The sequence below is a fragment of the Empidonax traillii genome, unplaced genomic scaffold, assembly GCF_003031625.1.
Source record: "Empidonax traillii isolate 1590-97213 ecotype Southwest subspecies unplaced genomic scaffold, ASM303162v1 scaffold142:size1213974, whole genome shotgun sequence".
NCBI classification, from domain to species: domain Eukaryota; kingdom Metazoa; phylum Chordata; class Aves; order Passeriformes; family Tyrannidae; genus Empidonax; species Empidonax traillii.
Window position 1 is genome coordinate 128,988 of NW_020955335.1, and position 26,403 is coordinate 155,390.

The 26,403-nt window shown below is 42.2% G+C and overlaps 1 protein-coding gene across 11 annotated transcripts in view; it reads left to right on the forward strand.

Annotated features, from left to right (window-relative positions):
- R3HDM1 (R3H domain containing 1) overlaps positions 1 to 26,403 on the forward strand; it is a 72,958-nt gene that overhangs the window by 9,825 nt on the left and 36,730 nt on the right. For 8 of the 11 annotated variants that reach the window (XM_027884301.1, XM_027884302.1, XM_027884305.1 and 5 more), the window contains exons 2-5: positions 17,080 to 17,288; positions 18,137 to 18,347; positions 24,148 to 24,189; positions 24,639 to 24,728. In XM_027884301.1, the coding sequence (XP_027740102.1) occupies positions 18,177 to 18,347; positions 24,148 to 24,189; positions 24,639 to 24,728 (303 nt within the window). In that variant the 5' untranslated portion in view covers positions 17,080 to 17,288; positions 18,137 to 18,176. The remainder of the gene's footprint in view (positions 1 to 17,079; positions 17,289 to 18,136; positions 18,348 to 24,147; positions 24,190 to 24,638; positions 24,729 to 26,403) is intronic. The other 3 variants (XM_027884308.1, XM_027884312.1, XM_027884304.1) reach the window with 2 other exon arrangements.

The following is a 26,403-nucleotide window of genomic DNA, read 5'->3' on the forward strand; positions in this document are numbered from 1 at the left end:
CGTCTTTTAAATCCCTCCAGGGATGGTGGCTCCACCAACTGCCCTGGGCAGCTGTGCCAGCGCTTGTCAACCCTTTCCATGAAGAAAAGCTTTCCTGATATCCAAAGTAAATCTCCCGTGGTGCACCTTGAGGTCATTTCCTCTTGTCCTGTTGACTGTCACCTGGAGCCTTCCCTTCTCTGGATGGCTTTCTTCTGGTGAGGGGCTTCATGGAGAATTAAAGGGTATTTATCAAAATGATCTCAAATAATGAGACTATCCATCTTTCTCTGTGCTTGGGGAACTGGTTTTGGTGGTGTCAGCTGTTTGTAAAGCAGCCCTGCAATTCTCTGGTGGCATGTGAATTTATATCTCAATACATAGACCGTGTTAATCTTGGAAAACTGGGAACTTTGTTTAAAATAACTGCAAATCTTACTATTTTATTGCTATTTGAAACAGAGATCCGTGACAAAAAAACCCAAAGATGGGGCAGGGTTTTTCATGTCTTATTACAGTGTCTCGGGGAACTCACAGGGAGAAACAGTTCAGTCCTAGAATAATGTAAAATAGTTATTTTCTGTCAAAAAGAAGAATGTCCCAGCTGGCCTTGTCCAGATCCTCAAACCATTGCTGATCAGCTGATGAGAGACTTGGTTGGAAAGCCAGGTGATGGAATTTATGTTAGTTAGTAGTATATGGACTTCTCAGAGTTGAAAGTTTTTAATTAACAAAAATCTTGCCAAACCTTGCTGCCATTGCTTTTGAAATGCAATAATAGACTATCTCTTGACTGTCCATATAAAATACCCCCCCAGAGCATTTTATATCTGGCCAAATCCCTGCTGTGGATGTGCACGATGGATAAAGCCTGTCCAGTTCTTCTCAGTCAGTCTGATCCTTACTTCATCATTGCCAGGATCTGTTCCTGTCCTTCTGGAATTGCTGTTGAATCTGTACAAGGAGGATCTTGGACAGAAAATTAGATCTAGCTTTGGCTTAGAAAGACTATTTTTTTTAAAATTGTGTGACAGTATTTTATGCAGAATAACTGTTTATGCCTCCTGAGCCTTTGTGTTCAGAGCAGGGGTCTTGCCTTACAGTATCATGTTCAAACAATAAAAAGAGGTGCATGTTTAGAACTCCAGTAAATATCCCAGACTAGGTAAGTAGTATTTCCGTCTGTGGTGGTGCAATAAGGCTATTGCTTTTCTAAATCTCACCATTCAGGATTACATATAAATAATTCAGTCAGGAGTTGGAGATCTTTGTATATTGCCACCTGCTCATTATTCAGAAATTCTTGTTACAGTCTGCTGTTGCCCTGGCAACATTCTGAAAATTAGTGTTGCATCTATGAGAAAGCTTTTGTTTGTCTAGCAAAGCCCACTATCCAATCTGGATTATTGCAGGCTGCATCTCCGGTGACGACTCCAGGTCCCAGCCCTGGCTGTTTAAAAAATAATGATTTCCTTTTATGGAACATTAATTGAAAATTATCTTTTTTTTTTTTTTTTTTTCCCTTAGTAGTCATAGCTAATTAAATATGATGCTGATTTTGCTTAAGCCCCTTTAGGGTTTGCTGATGCCATTGTCATATCTGAGTGGAGATGCTTTGCTGTGCAGATGTGCAAGAAGCTAAACCAAAATCACATGTTGACTGCTGGTGTTCTTTGGGACCCCTCTCTGTCTCTCCTTTCTCCTTCCCCCTGTTGACTTTACATGAAAAGTCAGATCTTGTTTAACCTTAAACCCTTTGGGATTCAAAAAGATCTTCCTTTGTGGTTATGAAGTTGACCTGAGACAAGTTTGGGGCAGGAGGTAATAAAAGTCCTTGAGGCTGCTCGTGCCGCAGCTCCCGGGAGTGTCACCTGCAGCGCTTGCTTTAGCTTGGACATATTTACCCCAGAAGGTTTGCTTTTAGAACAAAACTGAGGAGTAAAACTGAGAAGCTGGGTTTTATTTTTCTAAGAGAGAAAAAAATCATTGAAAACCAACATTTAAAAAGTATCCTGCTTTCCAAACCCTCTCTGTTGTCCTGAAGCAGAAGGAAAGCTCCAACCCTTTCCCCTACCCCTCTGTCCCGTGTAGTTCAGATCCTCCTTCTGGGTTGTGCTGCCTTTTGTTTGACTCAACCCTACAGTTCCTCTCATTCCTTTCAGTGTGGGTGGAAGGTAAATGATACCTGCTGGGAGAAAGTTTGCTGCTCTTGTCTTCTTTGACCTGTTGATTTTCGTATTGTGGGTTCCAGAGAGTAATCGAGACCTCTGGTACATCAGTAAGCTGGACCAAACTTCACTCCAGGAAAATATGGATTTATTCAGACTCTTACGTCTCCCTTGCTCTCAACTAATGTGCCCCTTGGTCTTTTGCCTCTGACGTACTTGAGGGTGGAAATTAATGAGAAGTTTTGTGGTTTCTGAGGGGGTTTTTCTGTGCCTGCAAAGCCCAGGCTTTCTAGGTGACTGGGGTAATACTGTTATTTTTAAGAACTGGCTGCTTTGGGTTTATAGTGATCTGAAGGGTGTTTAATCTTGGCAACTGCTAACTGGTGACAGAGTAAATGTTAAGCTGTGGGGAAGGACAAGAAACAACTGAAGGAAGGGAAAATTGTGGGGTTACAACTGAATTGCTAATCATGATTCCACCTGAAGCCCCCTGCTCTCCTCTTTACTTGCCTTTGGGCACCTGGCACTGAGGGCCTGTTCCCATGCTCTAGTTGTTTAGAATTTTGGGGGATAATAACACAATTTCTTGTGCTACCAAATCACAGAATTTTGCAAACATGAGTTAAGTCTTATTGTTTGGGTTTTTGTTATTTTAGGGGTAGACTTTGTATTATTTGGGAGCTTGTATTTCAACTTGTATTCCCTTTGCAGAAAATAACCCTGGCTTAGTATGAACAGTTCCTTACAGTTCTCTGTTCTCGTTTCTGTGTTCACAAAACCACTGGTCATTGTCACTTTTCACTGGAACAGACAAAACCTTGGCTTTTTTTGGTTGCCTTGATAGTGTCTGTACCAAAACTTCCCATCACCTGCCAGGTGTGGCAGCTCTGTGTGAATTGCTCCTGGGTGTTGGGCAGCACGGCTTCAAAATCAGGACAGCCTAAAGAATCAATATTTGCACATCCTAAACCTTGGGGAGACCGTAAAGTTTGGCTTATGGGGGAAAAAATTACGTGGAGGAAAATGGAAGAATATATCCAGGTAGAGAACACGAGTTTGTCGTGAGTGTTGGGTCTGAGGCAGGGATGTGGCTTTAAAGGTTTTCTGTTCAGCAGGTGGGACCTGCACGTGCCTGTCCCGCTGTGCCAGTCCCCTCACTGCATCACCTGTGGAGGAGCCCAGAGGGAATTTGTCAAGAGTGTTATTTTGTGTTCAGAAGCTGCATTTTCATTAAAAACCAAAGCACGGTGAGCCTCGTGTGGGTGAGAGGATGTTACAGATTCTGCTTTCAGGCACTGGGGATGACCTTAAACTCCAACCTGTCAGTAGCTTAATTTTCTGCTTATCTAATGCCTGGCATTTAAGTGACACTGTATAAAACAATGCCTAGAACAGTCTGGGTTTAAACTGCAGTTCAGGGAAAAGTTAATATCAAGATATGAATGCAGAACCAGACACGATGTGTTCATTAGGTTTGCATGAATTTATCATCTTGAGACTAAATTTAAATCTCTCATTTTCTTTTATTTTTGTTAATAATGAAGTGGGTTGGATTGTGGAGAAGATGTGAAAGTCTTGAAAGGGTCCTACACCCAGTGAAATTCACTTTTAGAAGTGAATTTAAGAGTGAATGAGAATGCTCAGTAATAGGAACAGCTGGGGGTGGAAGGACAGAAATTACAGTGATAAAACATCTGACAAACCCAAGTGACTGTTCTTTAGTCTTGCTTTGTGATATATTCTCTCCCTGGTTTAGCCAGAGACGTTCCTCAGTTGTTTTTTGGACTGCAGAAGCAATGCTTTGTTTCATTTATTAAGCAGCAGTGTTTTCTGTAGATCTCAAAAATCAGGCTGTGGTTTAATGTAATCTCAGTGGTTCTTGTTCCAGATCATGGAGATAGGCCAGAGGCTCTACTGCTGGTATTTCTTCTCACTCTCTTTTGTAACACAGAAAATTAGAAATATGGCCTTTTAAAATGTGTTCTAATGTGCTTTCTAGAGGAAAAAGAGAAGGTTTGGTGGTTTGGGGTTTTTTTGCTTCACTGAGCAAAATGACTTTAAAAACCATAATTAAAGAAGTGAATGGCTACCTCAGTGCTGTAGGGTCATCTTCCACCAGAATGTGCTTTCTCTTAAATCTTCCTCACTCCCCGAAGAGAATAAGAGATTAGAATTGCCTTGTTTAAGAGGTGAAGAACTGGACAGTCTGGATCTTCTGGCTTCTTTACCTGGTCCCAAAAACTTCCCTTCCCATGTTCTTAGTATTTTATGAATTTAGCTTTTATGAACTTTGAGAAATGCCAGGTTTGGTTGGTTGTGTTTTTTTCCTTTCCAAAGTCTGCTCATGTGAATGTTGCTCCTCTTTAATTATTTAGAATTTCTGTACTCCAGTTAACACCAAAAATTTAAATATACCCAGAGATACATTTGATATTTTTCTAGCAGATTGCTGCAATGAGTACCTGTGAAGAGATCCTTAATCTGGAATTCTGTGAATCCTAAAAGGATTTTTTTCAGCTTGCTTTTGTACTGTTCCTCTAGACTTTTTAATTGGCAGTAAGTTAATCATCAGCCACCAGCCCTACAAAGGGACCCACCAGGCAGGCACTCACTCATTTGGTATCCACTGGCCAGAATGGATTTGCATTTTAGTCTTTAAGGCTGCTTTGCACAGTCAGTGTTTTGGGACTGTTTAAATTCCAGGCTTTAACTTCTGTCTTTAGACCTGGACAGCACTTTGTAGTAACCATGGCTGAACGGAGACTGGTTTCTAGGCAGCACTGAAATTGTTTCATTTACACTGGGGAGGGTGAGGATATATTTCATTTCTTAGAATAAAAATAAAAACACCAGAGAAAGCTGTTTATTTTCACTTCATCACTGTATCTGTCGAAACTGGGTTTATGGCTGAAAGGAATGAAATTGCAGTGCTGGAGCGTTTCTGCCTTCTTGGAATGGAGAGGTTTTTATGTGGAGATGATATGAACTAAATACAGAATAAGCATTCACGAGCAATCCGGAATTACATCATTTCTCTAAGGGGAGAGATGAATATATTTTTGTTCAATCAAATGTTTAAGTCTTACTGGCAGTTCAGATAAGACCCATCTTGATCAGCCAGGTGGATGGAACTTGGTGTGGGCAGAAGGTGGTTTCGTGTGATACTTTGCTATGGGACAGACACTCTGAAGTGTCTCCCTTTCTCACATCACTGAGAAAAGCTGCTCTGTTTCCTTTAAGTTTGTAGATAAACTTCATCTTGGAATTGTGAGAAGTAGTTCAAGTACCCCATTTTAGTATTTTTTAAGCTCTTTATGTCTTTTTCTTAAATGTTTTTGGTTGTTCCAGAGGCTTTTCAGCTTGTTCTCTGTGAAACTTCAAAGAACTGATTTTCTTTGTCGTCTCTTCTTCCTTCTTCTGAAAGGCTGTTGTTAGTTAGAACATTTCAGTTGGTGAGCTGTGTGTCTCCTCCTCCAGGAGTTTGTGTCCTGCCTTTTCTGTCCTGAAAAGGTACAAGCCTGTAAATCCTGCAGTGAGTTACCTGTGCCTGAGGAGACTGGATATTGCAGAGCCAGTGGCACCTGCTTCCTGATACCTCCTGGCTTACAGAACAGGCTTTTATCAGGTTGGATTTCTGTCCCTGAGTCAATATTCCTTTGGAAGTTCTAAAGAGAATTTCCTCCAGGACAGTCCAGTCTCCTTTACTCTGAGTCAGCCACTGGTTTGGAGACCCTTGATGGTGCCATTTTGCCATTTAGTGGAAGTTAAAAAGAAAAGAAAGAAAGGAAAGAAGCATTTCCACAATCACTTATTCCTGCTGCAGCTTTCAGTACAACTATCAGAGGGGATTGTTTTTTCAGGAAAATGGTTTTGAAGAGGTGGTGTTGCATATCTTCACCTTTTTTTTTTCCCCTCAAGCCTAGAATCCTTCCTCCCTTAGCAAGCATCTGATTACTTCCTACACTGCTTTTGGTTATCTCTTGAATATCTGTCTTGTATATTTGATGTGTGCTGATGCTTTCAGATTTAAACTGAATTGAAACTTCTTATTTGCTTACCTATTTCTGAGCTTACAATGCCTGTTCTGTTAGATGGATTTTCAGCAAGTGTAACTGGGTGTGTTTGAGAGCAGAGACAATTTGTGTGTGTTTTGAGTTGAAGATCTACCAAGTCAGGGTTGCTTGTGCATTTTGTAAACCAGCCCTGAGTGCTCCAGCTCCTGTTTCTAGGATATAAGGGTTTTTTTGCTCTTCAGTAAACAAACTATTAAAATAATAATATTATAAAATGAAATAATAATTTAAGAGGTACATCAAGGCATTATTTTTGCGCCATCCAGTTGCAATGGTTGTCCCATTTCACATGTGTTATTTCTGTGTTCATTTGCACACAGTTGCTTTTGGCATTGTCTCTGTATGAAAGCATTCACAGAGCTGAGGCCTCAACATCAGGTGGACATTTCCAGGGTACATTTCTGATGTGGGAACATTTCAGGTGACGAGATCTATTCCCATTTATAATCCATTAGTCAGAGCAGACCAATATATTTGTGGATGAGAAAGTAAATCCAGACCAGTCTCTCCTCTCCTGTAGGATGAGTCTCCAGCACAGGAGTTACAGAAGCTCATAAAAGCCCAACTCTTTATAATATGTGAGTGTCAGAAGAATAAACAACATTTTTCTGAGGGGCAGTACAGGGTATAACAGTAGTTCATTGCTCAGTCCTGTTTCTCCCCTGGGCACTACTTTATTTCTCATTTGGGCTGAGCTGCATCTTGTTGGTGATCTGAGTGATTAAGAAGATGCTCTGGGTGCTGTGGGGTGTGTGAGCACAAATCTGATTATAACAGGCAGCACACGCACACCCACGTTTGCCTGGTGTCGTGTGAGGGGACTGCTGAACAGATTATTCTGCCACTGATGTCACCTGTGGGACGTGTCCACGAGTTGGGAACTCTTCTCTTTGGCAGCAGTCAGAGTACAGGCCCTGCCATGAGTGGCTTGTGCACCCAGGTGTTCGTTGCATGATTAAAACAATTAAGAAGTCATTTTCTTGCCTGAAATGCTGCTAAAGGAGACTTTTCCATGACAAATAATGCTCTCACTGCAGAGCAACTGAAAGAGAAGATGTGAAACCTCTGAAAACATCGAGGGCCTCCCAGGACTGTGCCTTTTGTGTGTATTTCCTTGGAGCTGTCACAGACTTGGGGAGATAACTGGGTGTGTTGATGGGGCACCATGTGTGACCTTACCTTGATCTGAAGAGCTGCCATCTGCATCCCTGAAGCCATGGCTTGGCATGGGACACAGGAATGGGGAGCAGAGCATGTGTGCTTAGGGAGGGAAGGAGCTGTGCTGTACAGGAGAGGCACAGCCAGCAGTGACACTGAGCTCCCTATGCACAAGAAAAGTACCTGTTATTCCCAGAGCTGCCATCTTCAGCTGAAAGGAAAAAAATCTACTTTTTTTTTAAAAATTTTTTTTTTTCTCCATAAAGGATCAAAGATTGATCCTTTTTGATAAGGTCGAGGATGACAGGCAAGATGTGGAGAGTGTGTGCCACTGCTGTGTGTGGGCACAAAGAGTGGGGGGCTTTAAAGGTGGAGCACAGAGGTGGCAGAAGAGGGGAATGGCAAGAATAGAAAGATTTAGACCTGTCACAGGCTGTGACGGTCTCAGTCCCAAAAGATATTTTTATATGCATTTATAAAAATCTGGTTTAGTATTGAGATTGCTGCAGTCTGTGACAGGTCTAAAACTTCCTATGGTGGTTTTTGAGTTATTATTTTCTGTTTGTTATATGTTAGAAATGAGTGTGTATATGTATATAAATAAATAAATAAACTGGAGGGTTTTTTCTACTCCTCTGTTTACCAAACATTTTTCTTCCTTATTTGGGTTCTGAGGGTGGGGATGTACCAGTCCAGAAGATCACCATGGCATTGCTGGTGCTGGTGACAATGGCATTTGTCTGCTGGCACTGGGCAGCGACTGTGCTGGCTTCTTGAGCCGTGCTCACAATGCCAAACCCAGGGAGTAAAACTGTCTAGGAAGGAAATGAATATCTTAAACGTGTGAATGCTTTTGCCCTACTTCTGTGTCACTGCAGAATTTCTCGGGGTGTGGGACAGACTTTCATTTTGAGAGAGGTCTGGCTGTGAATGGGGGCAGTGATTAAATCTGTAACAGCCATTTTCCAGCACGGGAGGGCTGTGACTCCCTGGGTGGCTGTGACAGTGACAGCAGCACTGCCCGGGTGGCTGTGCCAGTGCAGGGACACTGGGGGTGCCTCCCTGGGTGACAGTCACAGCCGTGCCCAGCTGTGGCTTTGGTTGTGTTTGGTTTCTCTTTTCCCACAAAAGGCATTTTAGGCCTAATCAATCAATCGTGGACTTGAAAAAGGTTTTTTCTTGTGTCTTCTCATTTAATTATGGCATTCTTGCTAATTTTAATTTCCTTTATATTCTGTTTATGCAGGGCTTGGAAAACCATTCTAAATATCTCTGCCAAAACAATAGGTTTCAAATCAAGACAGCAGCAGTATTTACAGGAGGCTGCATGAAAATGATTTTATTTTTTTTTTCCTATGCAGGATGTTGGTGACTGTCTTATGTTGTGGAGCAAATATCTTTTTGTTGAGGCAACAACTAATTTTTGATGACTGATAAAAATGATGACACTTGATTCCATGAAGATTAGTCATTTAATTTTTACCAAGTTTCTGCACTATCAAAGCACATCTCAGGGCCCTGAGCACAGTCTTTAATCAGTGCTGGTGACCCCAGGAGTCTGTTCCTACCGCAGTGGAAATTTGTGTGTCAGTTCTAGAGACACTTTTCCCTCTTGTTATTGATGGAAATACGATGGAAAAATGTGAAATTTGATATTCTAAGAATAAAACCTGAATTATGCCTAAAAAATTTCTAGCTGCTGTGTGCAGCTCTGGGTGGCTGTTTGCTAAATGAAATGGAGATTGGTGTTTGAAGGGCATCCACTGAAAAATAGTCACAGGCAACATTTCAGATTATTTACTTAAAATAACTGGGGGAAAGAAATCAATCTTTTACTATTTTGAGGTTTTAAATTTTCTGCTGTATCCTGTGAGGACATGTAGATGGCATGGACTTTATTTGATGCTGCATGTTTTCTGCGTGGAGTTGTTGTCATGTGCTTTCTGTGAGGTGTTTTGAGTAGCGAGATGATTTTTTTACTCTGTCTGAAATGAAAATATTTGTATACTCCTGTCCTGTTTCTAATATGGGAAAATTAATCAGTGCTGAGCTGAAAAGACTTGAAGCTACCTTTGGTTAGCTTACAGCTTGGTAATATTTTAAAAGTTTTTAATCTTTCTTATTTACTTTTTAAAGCCACTCAGGCTATACATTATCATGCTACAAACCCTCTGACATTTAATAAGCATCAATAACCTCAGAAAGGGAAAACCAGTTATTTTTTTCCCCAAATAATTATTTCCAGTTGCCACAGAAAAAGCATCTTGTTACTCTTCTCCTGTTCCATTTCAAGGCCTTAACACTAGAAATGAAGCTTCAGGGAATGATCTGTTAACAGTTGATTCTTCTGCCCTTTTTAAGAGCTGTTTTTAATTGGACAACTGACTATTTGATATTTGAAAACAGGCAGATGCTTCAGTTTTGGGTCCTTCACCTGACTGACTTTGTGACTTTGAAGGTATTAAATAGATACCTAGAGATAAATATGAGACAGATGATATGGTGATTTATGCCGAGTTTTGTGCCGTGTGGTATTACAGAGTGTGTTTCCTGGAATTGTCGGGAGCTTTCTAAATATAGAGTTGAAAAGGAGTGAAAAAATCGTGGGGGAAAGAATATGCAAGCTGACAAAAGGAGCTGATAAAGGATGATGGGTGAGGGTGGAATATAAACCCGGGGATGGAGAGGGCAGGTGTGGGGGTTGCTGGGCAGATGAAGGGGTGGAAGCTGTGGGAGGTGCTGATGTGGGCACAGGGACACAGAGCTGGGTGGGGAACAGGCACAGAGCTCCCAGAGCAGAGCTCAGGAGCCAGAGGAGGGTTGGTGCTGCCAGCCGGGTTTCTCAGGATGATGACAGCCAAGCCAACGGAGTCTTGATCAGCACAGTTGTTTGTGCAGAGCCTTTGCTGCTCCAGCAACGTCATGTGAGGAGGGCGATCCTTCTTCACCTCCCAGGGCAGCAGAGCTGTGCTGGCAAGGACCAAAGGCGCATCATGTTAGATTTCAGGAGCTTTTGAAACAGTTCTTCCCTCTTGCCTTTGGACAGTCATGTCCTCTGGGAGGGGAGAGGCTGAGCCACTCAGCAGATGTGTTCTGCACTAACCTGAAGCTCAGCTCTCTCTGAGCTCTGGCATTTGGGAAAGGTTAATGCTGCAGCAGCCAACGTACATCTGCCCTGTGCAGATGCTCTCCAGGAGGCAATTATATAAAAAATTGCCTTTGGGGAACTGTTTTAAAGTCTGTTTCGGAAATTATTCCCCCCCCCCCCCCTTAAAGCTTTTTTTTTTTTTTTACAAAAAAAAAAGTGAGAACAGATCCTAATGGAGATACAACTTTAAATAGTGTATAAACCAATTGAGATTATTATAGTTACCTTAATGAGAGTGGCCTGGCCACAGAGCTGGGCTTTATAATAACAACATGCAAATGCAAGCCAAGTTGGTTTCCATCCACCACAGATTGTTCAGTGCTGGGACTGTAAGTCCATCAGAAACCCTGCCTTTGCTGGAACTTGGACTTTCACTGTTCTTCATGTGTAGCTCCCCATGTCAAAACAAGGATTGTAGTGGGATTTCTTTTTTCCTTGGGGAGTATCCATTGTAGCAGGAATTACATCCAGGGGACCGTTTCATTTTCCACGAGGTAAACCTTTAATTCCTGTGCTGTACTGGGCTCTGATTGTTCATATGCTGACAGTGCAAAGTGAGGTGCAGGAAGGGAACTCACAGGGCAGTGACAGTGCTTTGTGCACAGTGGAACAGCCAACCCTCCTGAGGACCACATTCCTCTGAAGAAGCACTTTATAGTGGAAGAGTTTATTCAGTGCACATTTCAAGCTTTATTTTTTGAGTCTGTGGATAAAAAAAATTACAGAAACAAACTCTACATAAGTACTTGAATGCTGCAGTTTCCTATCAATATGTAGAATAAAAGACTGCTCTAATCTTGCTAGGTGTTAAATTCTTCTTCTCATTTATGCAGCTGCATTCCTGAAGGAATTACCTTGTTACTCTTTGTCACTGTCAGCTCAGCATTCCCTTGGCATTCAGGAGTGAGCTCACAGGAGAAGGTGAGGCAGGATTACAGAGCCTTAGATTATTGCTCACAATTTCAAATATAAAAGGAGGGGGAGGGATAGTTACTAATAATACACCTTGACTCCTCACATGCCTATTCTTGGGAAAGGTGTCCTCTTTGGAAGCCTGTCAAGCATCCTATGAACAGTGCTGGGATTCTGTCTTAGGCCCTGGGTGTGCCAGAGAAGGGCACTGTGTTGTTCTTTCAAAGTATTGCAGAGCTTGTAGCATGAAAATGTGTCAGGAAAGAAAAGGAGTATTTAAGTGATGGACTGCAGGGGCTGAGGGCAAGTTTCACTTTTTCTTTCTGATATGAGCATTCTTGTTGTACAAACAATAACCTGCACACCAGAGTGTGCTCAGGGCTGAAATGGGTGTTGAACAGGTTTGTTGTGGTGCCTCAAGTTTGTCCTTCCTCGCAGAGCCTTTCACTGGGCTCGCAATTGTGGGATTTTCTGTCCTAATTGGAGGGATTTTTCTCAAGAAAGTCTGCAAATGTCTTCTGCTAAAATTGGTGCTATTTCTGTCCAGTTAGGTTTTTTTAATGATACCTACACTTGGTAGTAGGACATCACTTGCACAGTCAGCAGGATGCATTCAGTCCTTAATTAATTTTGGAAGAGGTAGAGGAACTGCACATTATGTGTTTGTATTCCAATCTATCATTGTACTGCTGCTTTGGAAATCTGATTACTAAGTAGCTTGGTAAATTGAATCAAATAAGAAGCATCTTCTGATGCAAATGCAGTAAATAGCATTCAGTTGTTAAGTGATTAATGTAGAACTTCCAAACCTGGGTAAACAGCAGCATTGGGAAAAGCATAAATCTCTGATTTAAGGGTATTTAAGTCAGTGCAGCATGGATTCACTCGAACAGCATTTTCTAGTCCATAAATCTAAACAAGATTAGGGAATCTTTTTGATTCATGCTTCAGAAGTGGATCAATTTCTCATTTATTTGTTATTAATAATTGTATAATTAAGAGCAGGCCTGCACAATATCACAGTGCAGTAGGCAGGTCAGGACTCTTGGTTAGTCATTTAATGGGTCTCAAACTGCAGCCATAAGATAGCATGCAGAAAACAGGTGTGTGTTGCCTTCTCTGGAAAAAGGGAACAGCTGCCTCTGCATAATTCCAGCTTCTATTTCTCATAATTGTACAAATCTGCTTTGAATTTTCTGTGAGATGAATGGCAATCTTAAAAATCAGCTGCTCCAAATCATAGATCCTGTGTGGTAGATTTTTAACCTCCTGGGCCACAGAAGCACTGATTGAGAGAGGCAGAGCAAAATTCTGCTTTCAGCCCCTCTGTCTGACGGCTCTTGGATCAGCTGGGAGCACAGCCTGGCCCCTTTGTGGCAGCAGAGTTGTTGCTCCCTCTGGAATCCTCCCTTGCTCTCCAAGTCAGGATTTTCAAGGTTGGGGTGGAGGTTTGTTTTGGTTTTTTTCTTCTCCTTTCCTCTCCTTTATCACCTCAGGCAGTTTTCCCCCAGTCCTTTTCCCACCTCTCCCCTAAGGGAAGTTTCCCAGGAGGGACTAATCCGTTCCAAATATAGGTGCTGGTTGTGTTGTCCATCTTTTACCTCAGGACTCATCTGCAGGCTCTCAGAGAGCAGTGAGTTAGTTCTCTGTTGGTTTGGGTGTCTGACTTCCCAAAGCTGTATGTGGATTGTGCTCCTCCAGAGCCAAGCAGCAGCTGGATGCAGGAATTCTCTCCTTCTTACACCCATAGCTTGTGTTAATGGAATGGTAAGATAATTTTGATTGACACCTTGCTGCTTAAGGCATCAACATTCTCCCCTTTCATCCTAACAAAGGAACATATGTAATTTATGAGTGTTTTTGGTTGGTGGGGAGAGTCAATGTTTGTCCTAATCACAGGAGCCCTGGGGTTATGGTGCTCATATAAATATATTTATATACTTGAGGTGAACAACAGCTGGAAAAAGCCCTTGCTGTGGCAAGTGTTCTGTTGGAGTCCTCAAAGATCTGGTTTTCTAGGAAATGTCCCGACTTCCGTCAGGAAACAAATAAAGCGCTTGCCCATCCCTGGGAAGTTTGCTGAAGGGGTGAGGCAGGACTGTCCCTCAGACTCTGTTGTGTTCATCAGTCTCCTTGAGCCCTGGGGGCAGTTGCTGCATGAGCTGCTGTGCCAGGGTTTGTTGGTTTGGCGTTTTTTCTCATGCAACTCCTTCTGTAACAGATTTTTTTTTTTTTTTCAAATAACATGAGCCTTAGACAAAACTCGGGTCTCCCAAAAGAAAAATAAGTGGATTTGTAGATTCCCTTTAAGCAGACAGTGCTGCTTCTGAGGAGGATAATGCAAGTCTAGCCTTTTTGCAGTAATGGTAATTGTTTAATGCAGAGCTTCTTTTATGCATTTTCCCCTTCCTGATATTTCCTCTCTAGGGAGGATTATCCTTATAATCAGTTTAATGGAATATTTGATAAATAGCATAGAAAATAACCTGCTGCTGTGCTTCCTCTGGGCACGTGGCACAAAGCAGAGTTTTCACATTAAAAAGTTAAAGCAACTTCTGAGGAGAAGTGGAGCTTTGCGTGGAACTAGAGGTTGGGAGCTGAACCAGGGTACAGCCTGGAGATTTTGGAATGACTTGGAACAAACCTTGCTAGGAATTCAGCACAAAATGTTGACTGCCAGGTTAGGGATAAACTCATAATCATAGTGAAAATGAGGTGGATCTTGGCCACAACCAGGGATACTCTAAAGGCCTGTGCAGGAATTCTATTCAGAATTCTGTTGGTGAACAGAAACTGGTTTAAAAAATAACTTTTCATTTTACCTCTCCACTGACAGTGTATCCACTTTGTGTGTTGAATGTAGGTTTTCTTTTTATCCCCCCCCCTCTAATCCAATTTCCTACCCTGATTTTGATATCAGTTATTTTAACAGCTGTTTCTGGAGTCTTTTACAACAATTATATTAATAATAACTTTTAACAGAGAACAAAAAAATCTCCTTCTGTCTTTCACCTTCTTTTCAAAAGAAAAAGACTGGATTTCTTCCGTCCTGGGCAGAGCAAAGCTTCCTACCTCCATCTACACTGCCCACAAGAAGGAGCTGGAACTCTTGATGCCTATTAGAGAAATGGGATTAAGTTGAGTAGATCCTGTTCCCAGAAATATCTCTGCTCAATTACAGGTCAATTGAGTGGGTTTCCATACGATGATTTACAATTCAGAACCTGACACAGAGGACCTGGTGGCTTTCCACATGTCAGGATCCAGGAGGCTGCCATCATAAAACTCTGGAATGGCTTTGCTGGACGGGGTTATTTTCCTGTCTTGTCACAGGTTGTGCAAAAGAAAGCAGTAAGAGCGCAGCATTGACCTTTTTATGGTGTGCTGACTGACAGGCATGTGCCTGTGCAGTGCCAGACTTCACTCACAGCTCATAATTGCAATTTTCCTTCTGAAATGGGGAGAGTGGTTGCACAGACAGAGTGGTTACAACTTTGCAGAAAGAGAATTACTGGACTTTTAAGATGAGTGGTGGGTGTATAGTGTTACTAATGTGATGAACAAGAGGGTAAACACACATTTCAGCACTGAGTGCTCAGATGAGGACAGCAGCCCTGAGGGTGAAGAAGATAAGTGTGACATGTCATCCTCCAGTTTACATGCAAGCCCTTGTACTTCCTCTCTATGCCTATTTGTGTCACCTCTAAAACACGGTAAAATTGGAAGGCTTTTTTCATGAGATCTATTGTGAGCTGTTTGAACTTTTAATACTAAAGCAATGCTCAGTCCGTTCACTGTGCAGATGATTTTAGGGTGGAGGTATCATGTCCCTCTTATTAATTCAAGTCTGCAGATGTGCTGTTGGTCTGTGTTGCAGTGCAGTCTGTGGCCAGTGCTGGGATTTGGGGTCAGTCACTTTGCTGATTAGAACTGATTCCCTCCCCAGACAGCAGAGCAGCTCCTAAGTGGCCTTCCTGCTTCTTTCTCCTATTTTCTGTCCTTCACAGGACACAGTAAATTAACATCCAACTATTTGGGGAGGTGAAAGAGCTGAGATTAGGATGGTCTGTGATTTGCCCACCCCTGCCCCGTCAGACTGCAGCACATAAAATTCCTGAAGTCTTTTTTAATCCAGTCTGTGTCATTTTAGAAACTAGAACCTGATTATCTCAGCTATAAAAATTGTCTGGATTGGAGGAAACTTCAGGGACTGGTACCCAAGTACTGATAACTCCCAGCTGTGTGTCACAAACACAAGGTTGCATTATCAATTAGAGTGAATCTGTGGCTGTTATTAGGAATTAAATCAGGTAAGCAAAGATTCATTTTTCTGTTATGTGTCTTTTGCTCTTAATCTAAAGCATTTACTCGTGGATGCACATATGGTGATCCCAGTTGACTCAAAATAGGCACATTCTATGAACCCAAAAACTAGATATTTATGTGTGAATTGAAGCTGCTCAGCTTTTCCTCAACGCTGTCCCTTGCCCTGTGGATTGCATAGCACCAAATCTGCAGCTTTAAATCTGTCTGCAGGGGAAAATCGGTCCAGAACAAGTTCTAAGCTGATTTGCAGTTAGGTTGGTGTAGGAAATATAAGGCCATTTTTCCTGTGCATCGTTTTTCTGGCTTGACAGAGGCAGGCAACACATTTGCAGCAGGAGTTTTGGTAACTGAGGATGCTGAGACTGTTTGGAAATGGTGTTGCAAAGGGACAGGAGCTCTTAGTGAGTTGGATGGGATTAAAGGAAAAACATCAAGATGTTGATTGCAGGTACTATGTTTGTGACTTGTGGAGGGAGTAGCAATTAAATTACACTTATTTTCCAAAATTATAATTGCAACTGGACATACATGTTTTGAGTTTTGATGATTTTTTTTTTTATCTTCAGCATGTAATGATTTTTACTAAATACTGTACAAATCATAGGTCAGGCAGCAGAACCAAACAGCATCTCTATTCAGGTTCTACTTACAGTGAAGGTTGTTAACCTGACCTTCTTCTAAAATCTTGGATTGTCTGGGAAAACCATCTTGGAGCTAGCTTTGCTTTGCCACGAGAGGTCTGCCCTTGCCTTCCCCCTCAAGGTGGTGGGGGGTTAGTTCTTTCTCAGAGAAGCAAGTCTGAAAAGGAGGGAAGATGCAGCATTATCAGTTTTGTAAAACTGTAAATCCTCGTGGCAGTTATTTTGCTGAGTAAAATAAAAGCGTCTTCTGTAATTCAAGTTGCCTAAAATGTGGATTGTGTAGATTATGAACTGCTGCAAAGAGAAAATCACTGTTACCCTGACAGGGGTTTGGGAGCTTCCATGGCCTGTCACTCCCCCACACCCGCTGAGCTGCAGATTTCTGCCTCTTGGGGAAGATACCTGCTTGTTTATAGGAACAGTGTCCCCAGGAATGCCAGCACAATGTTTATTATGACTGTTGTTAACTCTGTCATGTCTGGAGTTCTGAGGAAAACCGTCACTGCTGCTCCATGGGGCAAGTAAAATGGGTGTGACAAAAGCTGATTTCTTCTATGGCTGCTGGTTTTTTTTATTTTCTTCCTTAAAATGACTGTTTAAGCTTTTGGGTGTCACCATGTTCTCCCCTCCCACGGCGAGGAAAAGTGTGATATGTTTCCTTTGTTGCTTTGCAGGCATTCCAAAGGGATGTTCCTGCTGATCCAAGACCACACAGTTCTGTCCAGGACTCCACACTGGGGATAGGGACATGGGACTCCTCCTGCCAGCTCCCAGATGGTTCATTCCAACTGACATCCTGCTGGACAACTGGGAAAAGGAACTTCCGATTATTCTCTTTTATCCTCGTGGAAGACCTCAATCCCCAAACTGTAGGACACATCAGGTACTGAATCAGAGAGTAAGATTCTGCAGTGTTCTTGGATTGTTATTTGTTTCCTGTGGATGATTTCCTGTTCAGGTCTTACTCTTCGTTTCTTTTAAGAAATGCTTGGTTTTACTTGCACTGTAGCTGAGTAACGACAAGAACTTGTGTTTCTTGTTTTCTAGGGAAAATTTGGGGTGGTTCTGTTACAGCATTTAGTCATCTTTTATGGAGTTTTAAAAATTATTATTATTATTATAAATTATAATTGTTGATAATGGTTATTATTATTCTAATTACCAAATCTGTCTCTTTCTTTGTCACTTTTGAGAGAATGCCTAATTTTATTAAGACTAATTTCACTATATTTAGTAGGTAAGATACCAACCACACAAGTTCTGAATGTAGGAACTATCTGGCAACAATAAAACTTCAAAGTTTTAATGAAATTTATGATTTTTTTTGCACACTTGGGGAATTATGATTCATCTAATTACTTTCAACCCCCTTGAAATAAATCTGTATGTAATTCTCTTTTCCTTTCAGAAAATCTTCCCTTGTTTCCATTGGAACTTAGTTTGATTTGGAGTATCTGAATGTTCAGGGGTTTATTTCTAAGATAGAGCAAGAAAAATCTGTGAGTGCTTTCCAATAGTGCAGCCCTTAGTTCTTGTTTTACAAGAACTCTTTGCCCTTACAGCCTCTTGATAAAAGTGGTTAAAAAGAAATCACTTCCTCTAATACAAGACAGGAAAAAGATCGTTTTTGCAGCGACATCTTGTTTATTTTAGGGAGTTGTTTAGGTTCGGGTGGGGGTGTTTTGACTCGTTTTAAATGACTCAATGATCCACTTTTTCTTTGTCCTAAAGGTTCCCTATTTCTTGTAGACTTTTAAAATAACCTTTTCTAATGAGGATGTCTGATATTCTCACTGTAAAAGATGAGACTGATGAAATGAAGGGTTCAGAAGCTGAATTTAAAGACACAGACCCCGTTGAAAACCTCCTAAAATCAGGAAGTCAGGAGCAGATCCCAGCGGAGAAGGATGAGAACTGTCCTGATAACAAGAACAATATGCCGGTAAGGAGCTCTGCCCTTCTCTTTCCACCAGTGCATCACCCTAAATCAATCTGGGCCTTGTTCTCCTCCATTCTCTTCATCCTGCAAGGTGGTTTTTTGGTCCAGGTCAGGAAAAGCTTGCTGGTGTTAGGGGAGGCAGTGGGATGGTTGTTGCTTCCTCTGCCCTCCCATAAAGATGAGTCAGATGATTTTGAGAATGCCTTCCCTTTTCCTCTGTTCTTCCCTGCCTGACAGCTTTGCTCCATGGCTTTTCAGCAGGAAAGACAGGTCCTCACGACTCATTTAGAAAATGGCCTTTGCAGGTGGGAGATGTACCTGTAAAGAGGTCGTGGCATCACCTCTCAGGTGAGAAGGAGCTGAGGCAAACGGTGTGGAAACGCCTCATGCTGATGAAGAACACCCTGAGAAGGGCGGGTTGGGAATTTGTGGCTGCAGATTTGATCCCCCCGGGGTTTAGTTCAGTGTTTATGCTCCTGAGTCCTGGGAGATGGGTCCCTTTCCCGTGGGACGAGGTAGCTCCCTCCTGGCTGAGGCTCCCTGAGGACTGGAAGCAGCTCAGATGAGCAGGAGCTCAGGAAAGCAGCTAAAAATGTCTGACACAGCCTAGAAGATGGAGCAGATTTCTGGAAAGAAGCAGAGAAGTTTGTGTTTCACCACAGTCTGGTTGTCTCTAGGAATTCTGTGTCTGTGGGTTAAGGCTGAACAGTTTTTCTGTCAAGAGTCCTGACTGGGATATGGGGGATTCTCTTGTGGGTTGCAAAACCAGGACAGCACTTATTAGATTTTGGTTATTGAGAATTGAGTAAGAGGTTCTTTGGGGAGTAGTTTTGTTCAGGACTAACAATTCAATACTCCGCTGAGTGAAGTAAACTTTATCTGTATGTTAAATTGCTTCCAAATAAATATTGTAGATCCCTGCAATAACAACAGTTTTACACTTTAATATCTGCTGGCTTTATTAAGGCTGACATCAGTGTAAATAGATAATTTTATGGAAAAAAATAAATCCTTGAAAATGAAATAGTTCTTCTGTAACATGAGAAAGAAGTGCTACTGAAAAGCTGGTGGCATTATGGCCGAGCTGGTATTTCCTTTAATCAATGCAGTACCTCGGAGGCAAGCCTTAAAAATTAATTTAAGAGCTTTTTATTTTCCTACAGTTCAGTAATTTGGAAAAATCTTTCGTGTTTCCTCATTCAACAAAAAGCCCTTGGACACAAGGGAATCAGTAGAAGTTGATGTCACTTGTGCTGTGGGAGCTGCTGGTGCAAATACATATGTCATGTACTGGAGGAGTTCTCACTGAAAGCATGTTTTATACTAAAATACACACATTTTGGATTGTCTATAGAAAAAAAATTCCTTGTGGAACAGTGGAGCAATCAGCAAGCTTTTAACTAATGGATGATTAAATAGCTGGATGAAACTTCACAGAACACACTACTGGTCTTTAAGTGCAGGTTAAACAGGACTGTGGTGGTGGGAGAAACAGCAAAGTGTTGGCTGAGAAATGTTAGAGAACGTTATCAGGAGCTCATTGGGATCTGTTGTGTTCTGTTTGCTGAGTGTATCAGAGGATGGGTTGGGTGGGATTGGATGGGATTGGGGTTTGTTTTCCCCCCTAACAGCAGGACAGGTTTAATACCTGTTGGCAAACTACAGTAATACCCCTGAGTACAGTTACCAACTGATTGCTGACTCTTCACAGCCAGGGAAGACACAGGCTGTGATTTTCCCTCTGTCTGAACTCAACATGGTTTGAGTTCAGGTGTGTTTCTGGATCTTCACGGGTCAGAAACTGCTGATTACGTTTCGAAATGTAACTGTGGTTCTAAATTCCAGGTTATTTTCAGGCCTTGTGCATTAGTAACTGATTTGCTGTTGTGAATGCTGTGCACTATTGTGGTTTTGGGGTTCAGGAAGGCTTTGGTTCACCATTCACTGGTGTCTCCCACCTGTTAATCTTATCCAGGTCAGGTGAGAACACACTAATTTGGAATCAGCTGGAATACAGGGTCTGAAGCGTGTTGCCTTTGTCCTTGGCTGCTGGGGCAGGCAATACCTCACCCACTGTAAGGACAAAGTGTCAGGAAATATTGACAGCAAATTAAAGATCTGAATCCATCTTGCAAGATAGTCCCTTATGGTTGTTATTATTAGGAAAATTTCTTTTATTAAATATAAAAGCCTCTTGGAAGGATGGATGGAGGCTGGAGATGAATACAGAGTTGTGTTCATCTCCTCTATGAGACAGGCAAGGCAAATGCTGTATTAGGGAGTGTAATTCTGATTTTGTTTTATGCTAATTACGCAGATATCCCTGTCCTTTGGGAGAATTAAGTTAATTTTTTTTACTTGGCAACTTGACATCTCTCTCCAGGTTTCTTCCCTCCCTCCTGGCACAAACCTTGGGTGCTGTCTCTGTTTCACAGCCTGAGTTCTCCGAAGCCTTTCTTTGCCTCCTCCCCGGCTGTTTTGGCCCTGTCAGGATTTACCTTTCCCTGTCTCCAATAATGCCATAATACTTTTAAATAGGGACTGTCTTATTTCCCTTTTTATCATGCAGTTGGAAACGTGGCATAATAGTTGGTCTGAAAAGTGGCTGTGTTTGTGGGCTTGTTTTTTTTTTTTAAAGACAAGAACCTAATCATTATTTTCATTAGGCAATTATTTGGAATTCTTGCTTTTAAACACTGTCTTGAAATCGTGCCCATGATGACTGTAAATAGGGCTTTCATTAATGCAGTGTTTTCTCAAGGCAGTAAAAGTCTTTGAGAGCTGCAAATATGAAGAAATTGCTTCATTTGCACTCACCAAGGATGGCACGTTCTAAATTAGCTATAAATTCTTTCTCACAAGTGGGGAACGTAAAGATGCTCTGTAGGAGCAAAACCTACTAAATGCAGAGAAATTAGGACAGAACTAAAATTCACGGGCCTGAAAAGAGGGAAAACGTTCATTAACAGCTCCAACGTGCATTGGCTGCCTCTTGTCCTGGAATTCTGGTGGAAATGGTGTCATCCTCTGTCCAAGGAAGGAATCCCTGGATTGTGCCCAGTTGTCTTCATGTTTTGAGAGTGCAGTGACAGGACTTTGGGGTTGGTACCTCCCACCTCCAGCCTGTTCCCTGTGAGCTGTCCCAGCAGTCTGGCCATTTGTTATCCCAGTGCTCCTCACCCACCCGGTGTGGTACTCATTGCTCACAGCTACAGCTGGATCTGGAGGATTGTATTTCAGGTTTTGGCATCCTGACAGTCACACGGGAAGGCCAGAAACCCACACCTGTCACAGGAGTGTTGGATGAGTTTGGATTTGATGGATGGGATGAGTCTTGTCTCATGTGGAATGCTGAGGCTTGAGTCATTTCAGTCAAGGGAGGATCCCCCTCCTACCATGGCCCCCCAGTGTTGTTAGTGTTGGTTTAGTCCCTAAAAATTATCAGGTGCACCAGGGTATTCCAGTGCCTTAGTCTGCTGCCCTGAATATCCTATATTGCCTTGACTGACTTATTGCCCACAGGTTGCAAACACCTGTCGTTAAAAAATTGAGTGTTGGCTTCCCAGCCTGGGAACACAACTGCAATTCCCCAGGAAAACAGCAGATGAGACACAACACACGTAAAACACTTTAAGGAATGTACAACTAAACTTGTCCTGTTGTCATTGAAATATAAAACCCCACATTAATTTAAAACATTCTTACAAAGACTGAGATTTGATCGATTAAATTTTGAGGCATTTGCTTCACTTTATGTGGTGTGAAACTGAAGTTTTGGCTGCAATGGATTCCTGAGACTTTACTGAGGTAAAGTGAGGAGAGATCTGTGCTTTGTACAGATCTTGACTGAATTTAATTACAATATGGTTTCTCCTTTCCAGCAACAATCTCTTCTCTGCTGTTTTTTTTTTTTTTAATCACTCTTAAAAATAACTGAAATGTGTGACTTATCTAATTAGTGAGCAGTAGCTTGTATGTCAAGTTCTGGTGAACAGCATTGGGAGTTCTGTTTGGCTGGTTTAAAGTGTCTAATGCCCTGTTTAACTCAGTTTCTCTCCCCTGGACCCCCTCGAAGGGTGGATCTGGGGTGTTTGTTTCCAAATACTCTTGGTTTATGTGCTGGCTTCAGAGCTTCCAAAATTTTGCAAAAGATCAGCAATTGTTTTGCTTCTGGGCAGTGAACTGAGGACTGTGCTGGCAGTCCTGATGTGATGTTGAGTTTACACTGCTGGGTGTGAATGCACCTCAGCTAACTGAGGCTGGAGGAATCCACAGGAGGGTGGGAATCAGCCAGTTCTGGGAAGTTCAGTAGGCTGGTATAACAGGAACTCTGTCAGGGATGTGCAGGAGGCCAGCTTTCAGGATGCAGGGAGTGCTTTCAGCTGGGATGATGGAAAGGAAAAGAAAGTGTTTTGCAGGTAACAGCAAAACTCCAAATCTCCATAGGGTGCCAGGTATGGAACCAGCAAAACTCAGAGTCTGAATGGTTCATGGCCTGAATGGGCTGGAAGCATCTGAACTGTCTCTGCTGCTCAAAATCCCAGCAAGCTTCCTTTGCAAAGCTGCTGCTGAGTTCAGTTAGTGTTCAGTGAGCTATTTAAAATGCTGTTACGCAGTGAAAGGAGCTGAAATGAGCTCCCCTTCTGCTGCTCCTCAGCTGAGCTGCTGCAGCACCCAAAATAGGCATTTGGGGCTCGAGGAAAAGGAGGGGAAAAGCAGCTCTGCCTTATGAGCAGAGCTCTCTGCTGGAGGCCAGGTGTGCTTTTTAGCAACATGTGCATCCTGCCAAGAAGCTCAGGCACTGGTAGGCACCTCCTGAGGAGGGCTGGCTTCAGGGAGCTCTCCAGTGGAGTTTGTTTAGATTCCTTCTGAAAGGAGGAAGTATTGTCCAGAAAACAACCTTTGAAATTATATTACCGAGATTCCTTTCTCCTTACAAATATCAGGGCTGTGCTCACTGCAGCCACTTCTGTGAGAGGCTTCTCTATTCCTGAGTTTTAGTTCTCCAGGGAAACCAGGACTTAAATTATGTGATACCACTCTGTCAGTGCTTCTATTCCTGTGTCACTGGCGCAGAGGGTTGGGTTAGTTTTAACTGTGCAGCTAACAGATTGCTAAATGATTTTGCTGGTTCAAATGTACCTTTCAATCATACATCCTGTAGTAAAAGTCTGGTGATCTTTTCTTTTTTAAGGAACAGTAGTAATAGAAGAAGGGCTCTGGGAGGGAAAAGAGCAAATTAATGCATAATGAGGTACTAAAATGGCTCTGCAAGGAGAAAAAGCATATTAATGCATAGTAAGCTATTAAATGAAAAAGGAAAAAAAAATGACCAGTAGCTCATTTTAATATACTTTTATAGGTCCCAAGATAAAAGATAAAAAAAACCCCTGTGTTTTAAGCTGCTTATGGTGGGTCATCAGCTGGTTCCTGTTCCCTGGTAGAGGCAATACTTTCTTTTATTTTAATGATCATTTCTCCAGGTAGGTTTCAGGAATAGAAAGGAAGTTTCTCAAAGCCATGTGATGTTGCCAAGGGAATTAGGATGTAGACTGTGGGAGCAGGCTGAGCGAGTGCAGCGCGTGGGTCCCTCTGTAGCTGAGGAATGCTCCTCACTGACGGAGCAGGGAAAGCGAGGGCGGGCCCCAGGAGAGCGGGAGAGGGTTTGACCCTGCAGCCCAGAGCACCTGCAGTTGCCGTGCCAGGATCCTCGGTGATAACTCTCCAAGCTTTCTCTTGTACAGACTGTTGTTACCGCAGCGTGCGCTGAGTTTAACCCACCCTTCTCTGTTGTGTTGTCCAGCGGCCCCTGCAGTCCTTTGGACAGGCAGCAAAGAGGTCCAAGGTACAGTAGCCCTGTGTTGGCATGCAGAGGGAGCCCTTCATGCTTGGGGAGCTTTGTTACTTTGGGGAAAGTGCCTTTAGTTTTCTTTTCTGGCATCGTAGCTTTGTTTTATTCTGTTGGGTTTCTGTCGTGCCTAGTTGTCTGCTTTCGTGATTCGCCTTCATATTTTTTAGTGGCTTTTTTTATTGTTGTGGAGAGAAACCCTTTTCCCCGACACTTTTATTTACTTTTCATTAGATGTGCTCTATTGTGCTGGTAGTGCCTTCAAAAAGCTGCAATTGCTTGGGTGTTTTCATCCTAAAGGAATTATTTATTCTGTTGAAAACATTAAAAATGCAGTTTTCAGCCATTTTGTTTTACGTGAAATGAATGGAAAAATAACGGCTTATGGTGTATTTATATAACTTTTTATAAGCCATAGTTTTTAATCTTAACGTACTTTCCTTCAGTCAAACACAAAGTTAAAGTTAGTTCGGAGCCTTGCTGTATGTGAAGAGTATCCACCACCTCCCACAGCTGAAATATCACAGGACCTGCAGGTAAAAACCACGTTACTGAAGTTTCTGAAACAATTTCAAGTGACTTGTTCAAAAGAAAATCTAGTGGGTGTTCTTTAAATGTGTGGGCACCACCGGGTTTTAATTTTTTCTTTTTTCATACAGCTCTAATAGAGGTGATCATGTCAGATGGAGAATTTGCTGATTTTGTTTTTCTGACTCTTCTGGTTGAATCTCTGGGGACAGGAAGAGGGGATTTGTCTGTGTGACTTTCTGCTCTTACAGTGCACTTGAGGGGCTCTTACCCTGCTCAGTGCTGCCTGCAATCAGTAAGCCAGGAACACTGGAATTAGTATGGAGCACAGTTTATCAGCTTTTTGTAGTTAGGAAATGAAACAGTTGTCAGTTCTACTGTTGCAGCTGAATTCCTGTGTGTCAGTCACAGTTGCTGGTGGCTCTGTAACACCTGCCTGAGGTGTGTCTGAAGACTGATGCATTAGGATGGTTTAACACACCTAAAGAAGTTCCTACAGGCTGAACAAAATCTGTAAAAATACTTGAGAGAATCGAAAAAAAGTCCAGCTTACCTGACTTTACCTTTAAAATACCAGTCTGTATCTTCAGAGCAAAATCCTGTGGCTGGCTTCAGGTTGTGTGGATGAATGAGGCCATCAAAGTGCTGCTGTTTTCTCACACCTGTCAAAACTGAAATGATCCTTTGCTGTTACTGAGAAGCTTCTAAACTCTCTTTTTGTGGAAACTCACTTTTGTGAAGGAGGAACCAGTAGAACAGCACGTGTGAGGGGGTTTTGCTGGGGGAGTGGTTAATTCACTTCTGGGAAAGAACAGGCATTGAGAACTCAAGTAGGTGTTTGTCAAGGTAATTAAAATTCTTTTAGGATTGAAGCACAGAGCATCTAGGTTTGTGTTTTTTTTTTTTCCTTGAGGAAAACGAAAAAAAAAAGTATTTTTATAGGCCTTCAGTAATGTAACACAACTGGAAGAGTAGCGTAGGGAAATTCAGAAACCAAGCCTGCTAATTTGATGAAAGTCTAAGTCGTAGATTGGTACAGGCTGCAGAGCAAGAGATGAAAAGCCAACAGAACAGCTAATGCTATTTGCAGTGACTTACATCCCTGTTGCAATGCTTTGTGTAAGATGAGAGACTGAGGGATGTAGCTGGGGCTGAATTGTTTGGTCTGAAGCAGTGAGGTTTAACTTTTTCAGTCCCAGTGGCCAACTATAAGAAGAAAGAACCCTGATTTGGTGGATTTCAAACTTAAGGCTTTTCCAGCCTCCAGCACTCTGCAAGACTATGCACTGAGTGGTTTAAAATCAGACATTTGTAATAAGTGGTCTCTGCACATGGCATTTGTCACCGAGTCCTCTGGGAATCTGTCCTTGGCTGTGCACTGCCAGGTGGTTGTGGAAAGGAATTATTGTGGTGGGAGGAGGGAGGTAATGGCCTGTTCTGCAGAATGAATTGAGTTGTGATAATGTAAGATGGGACAAAAGGAATCCATAAAGCAAATTGCCTGTTCAGAAACAGAATTAGATCTGGCTGTGAGTTTTCTTTGGAAGCAGTAATCTGGAAGAAATGGCTTATGAATCCCAATGGCTGTGCAAGTGATTGTGAGAACAAATTTAGTTCTTCCCTGTGGAGTGGAGAAATGCTTGTTGGAGGGCTGGAATGGGAATTCCTTAGCAGTTCTGATGC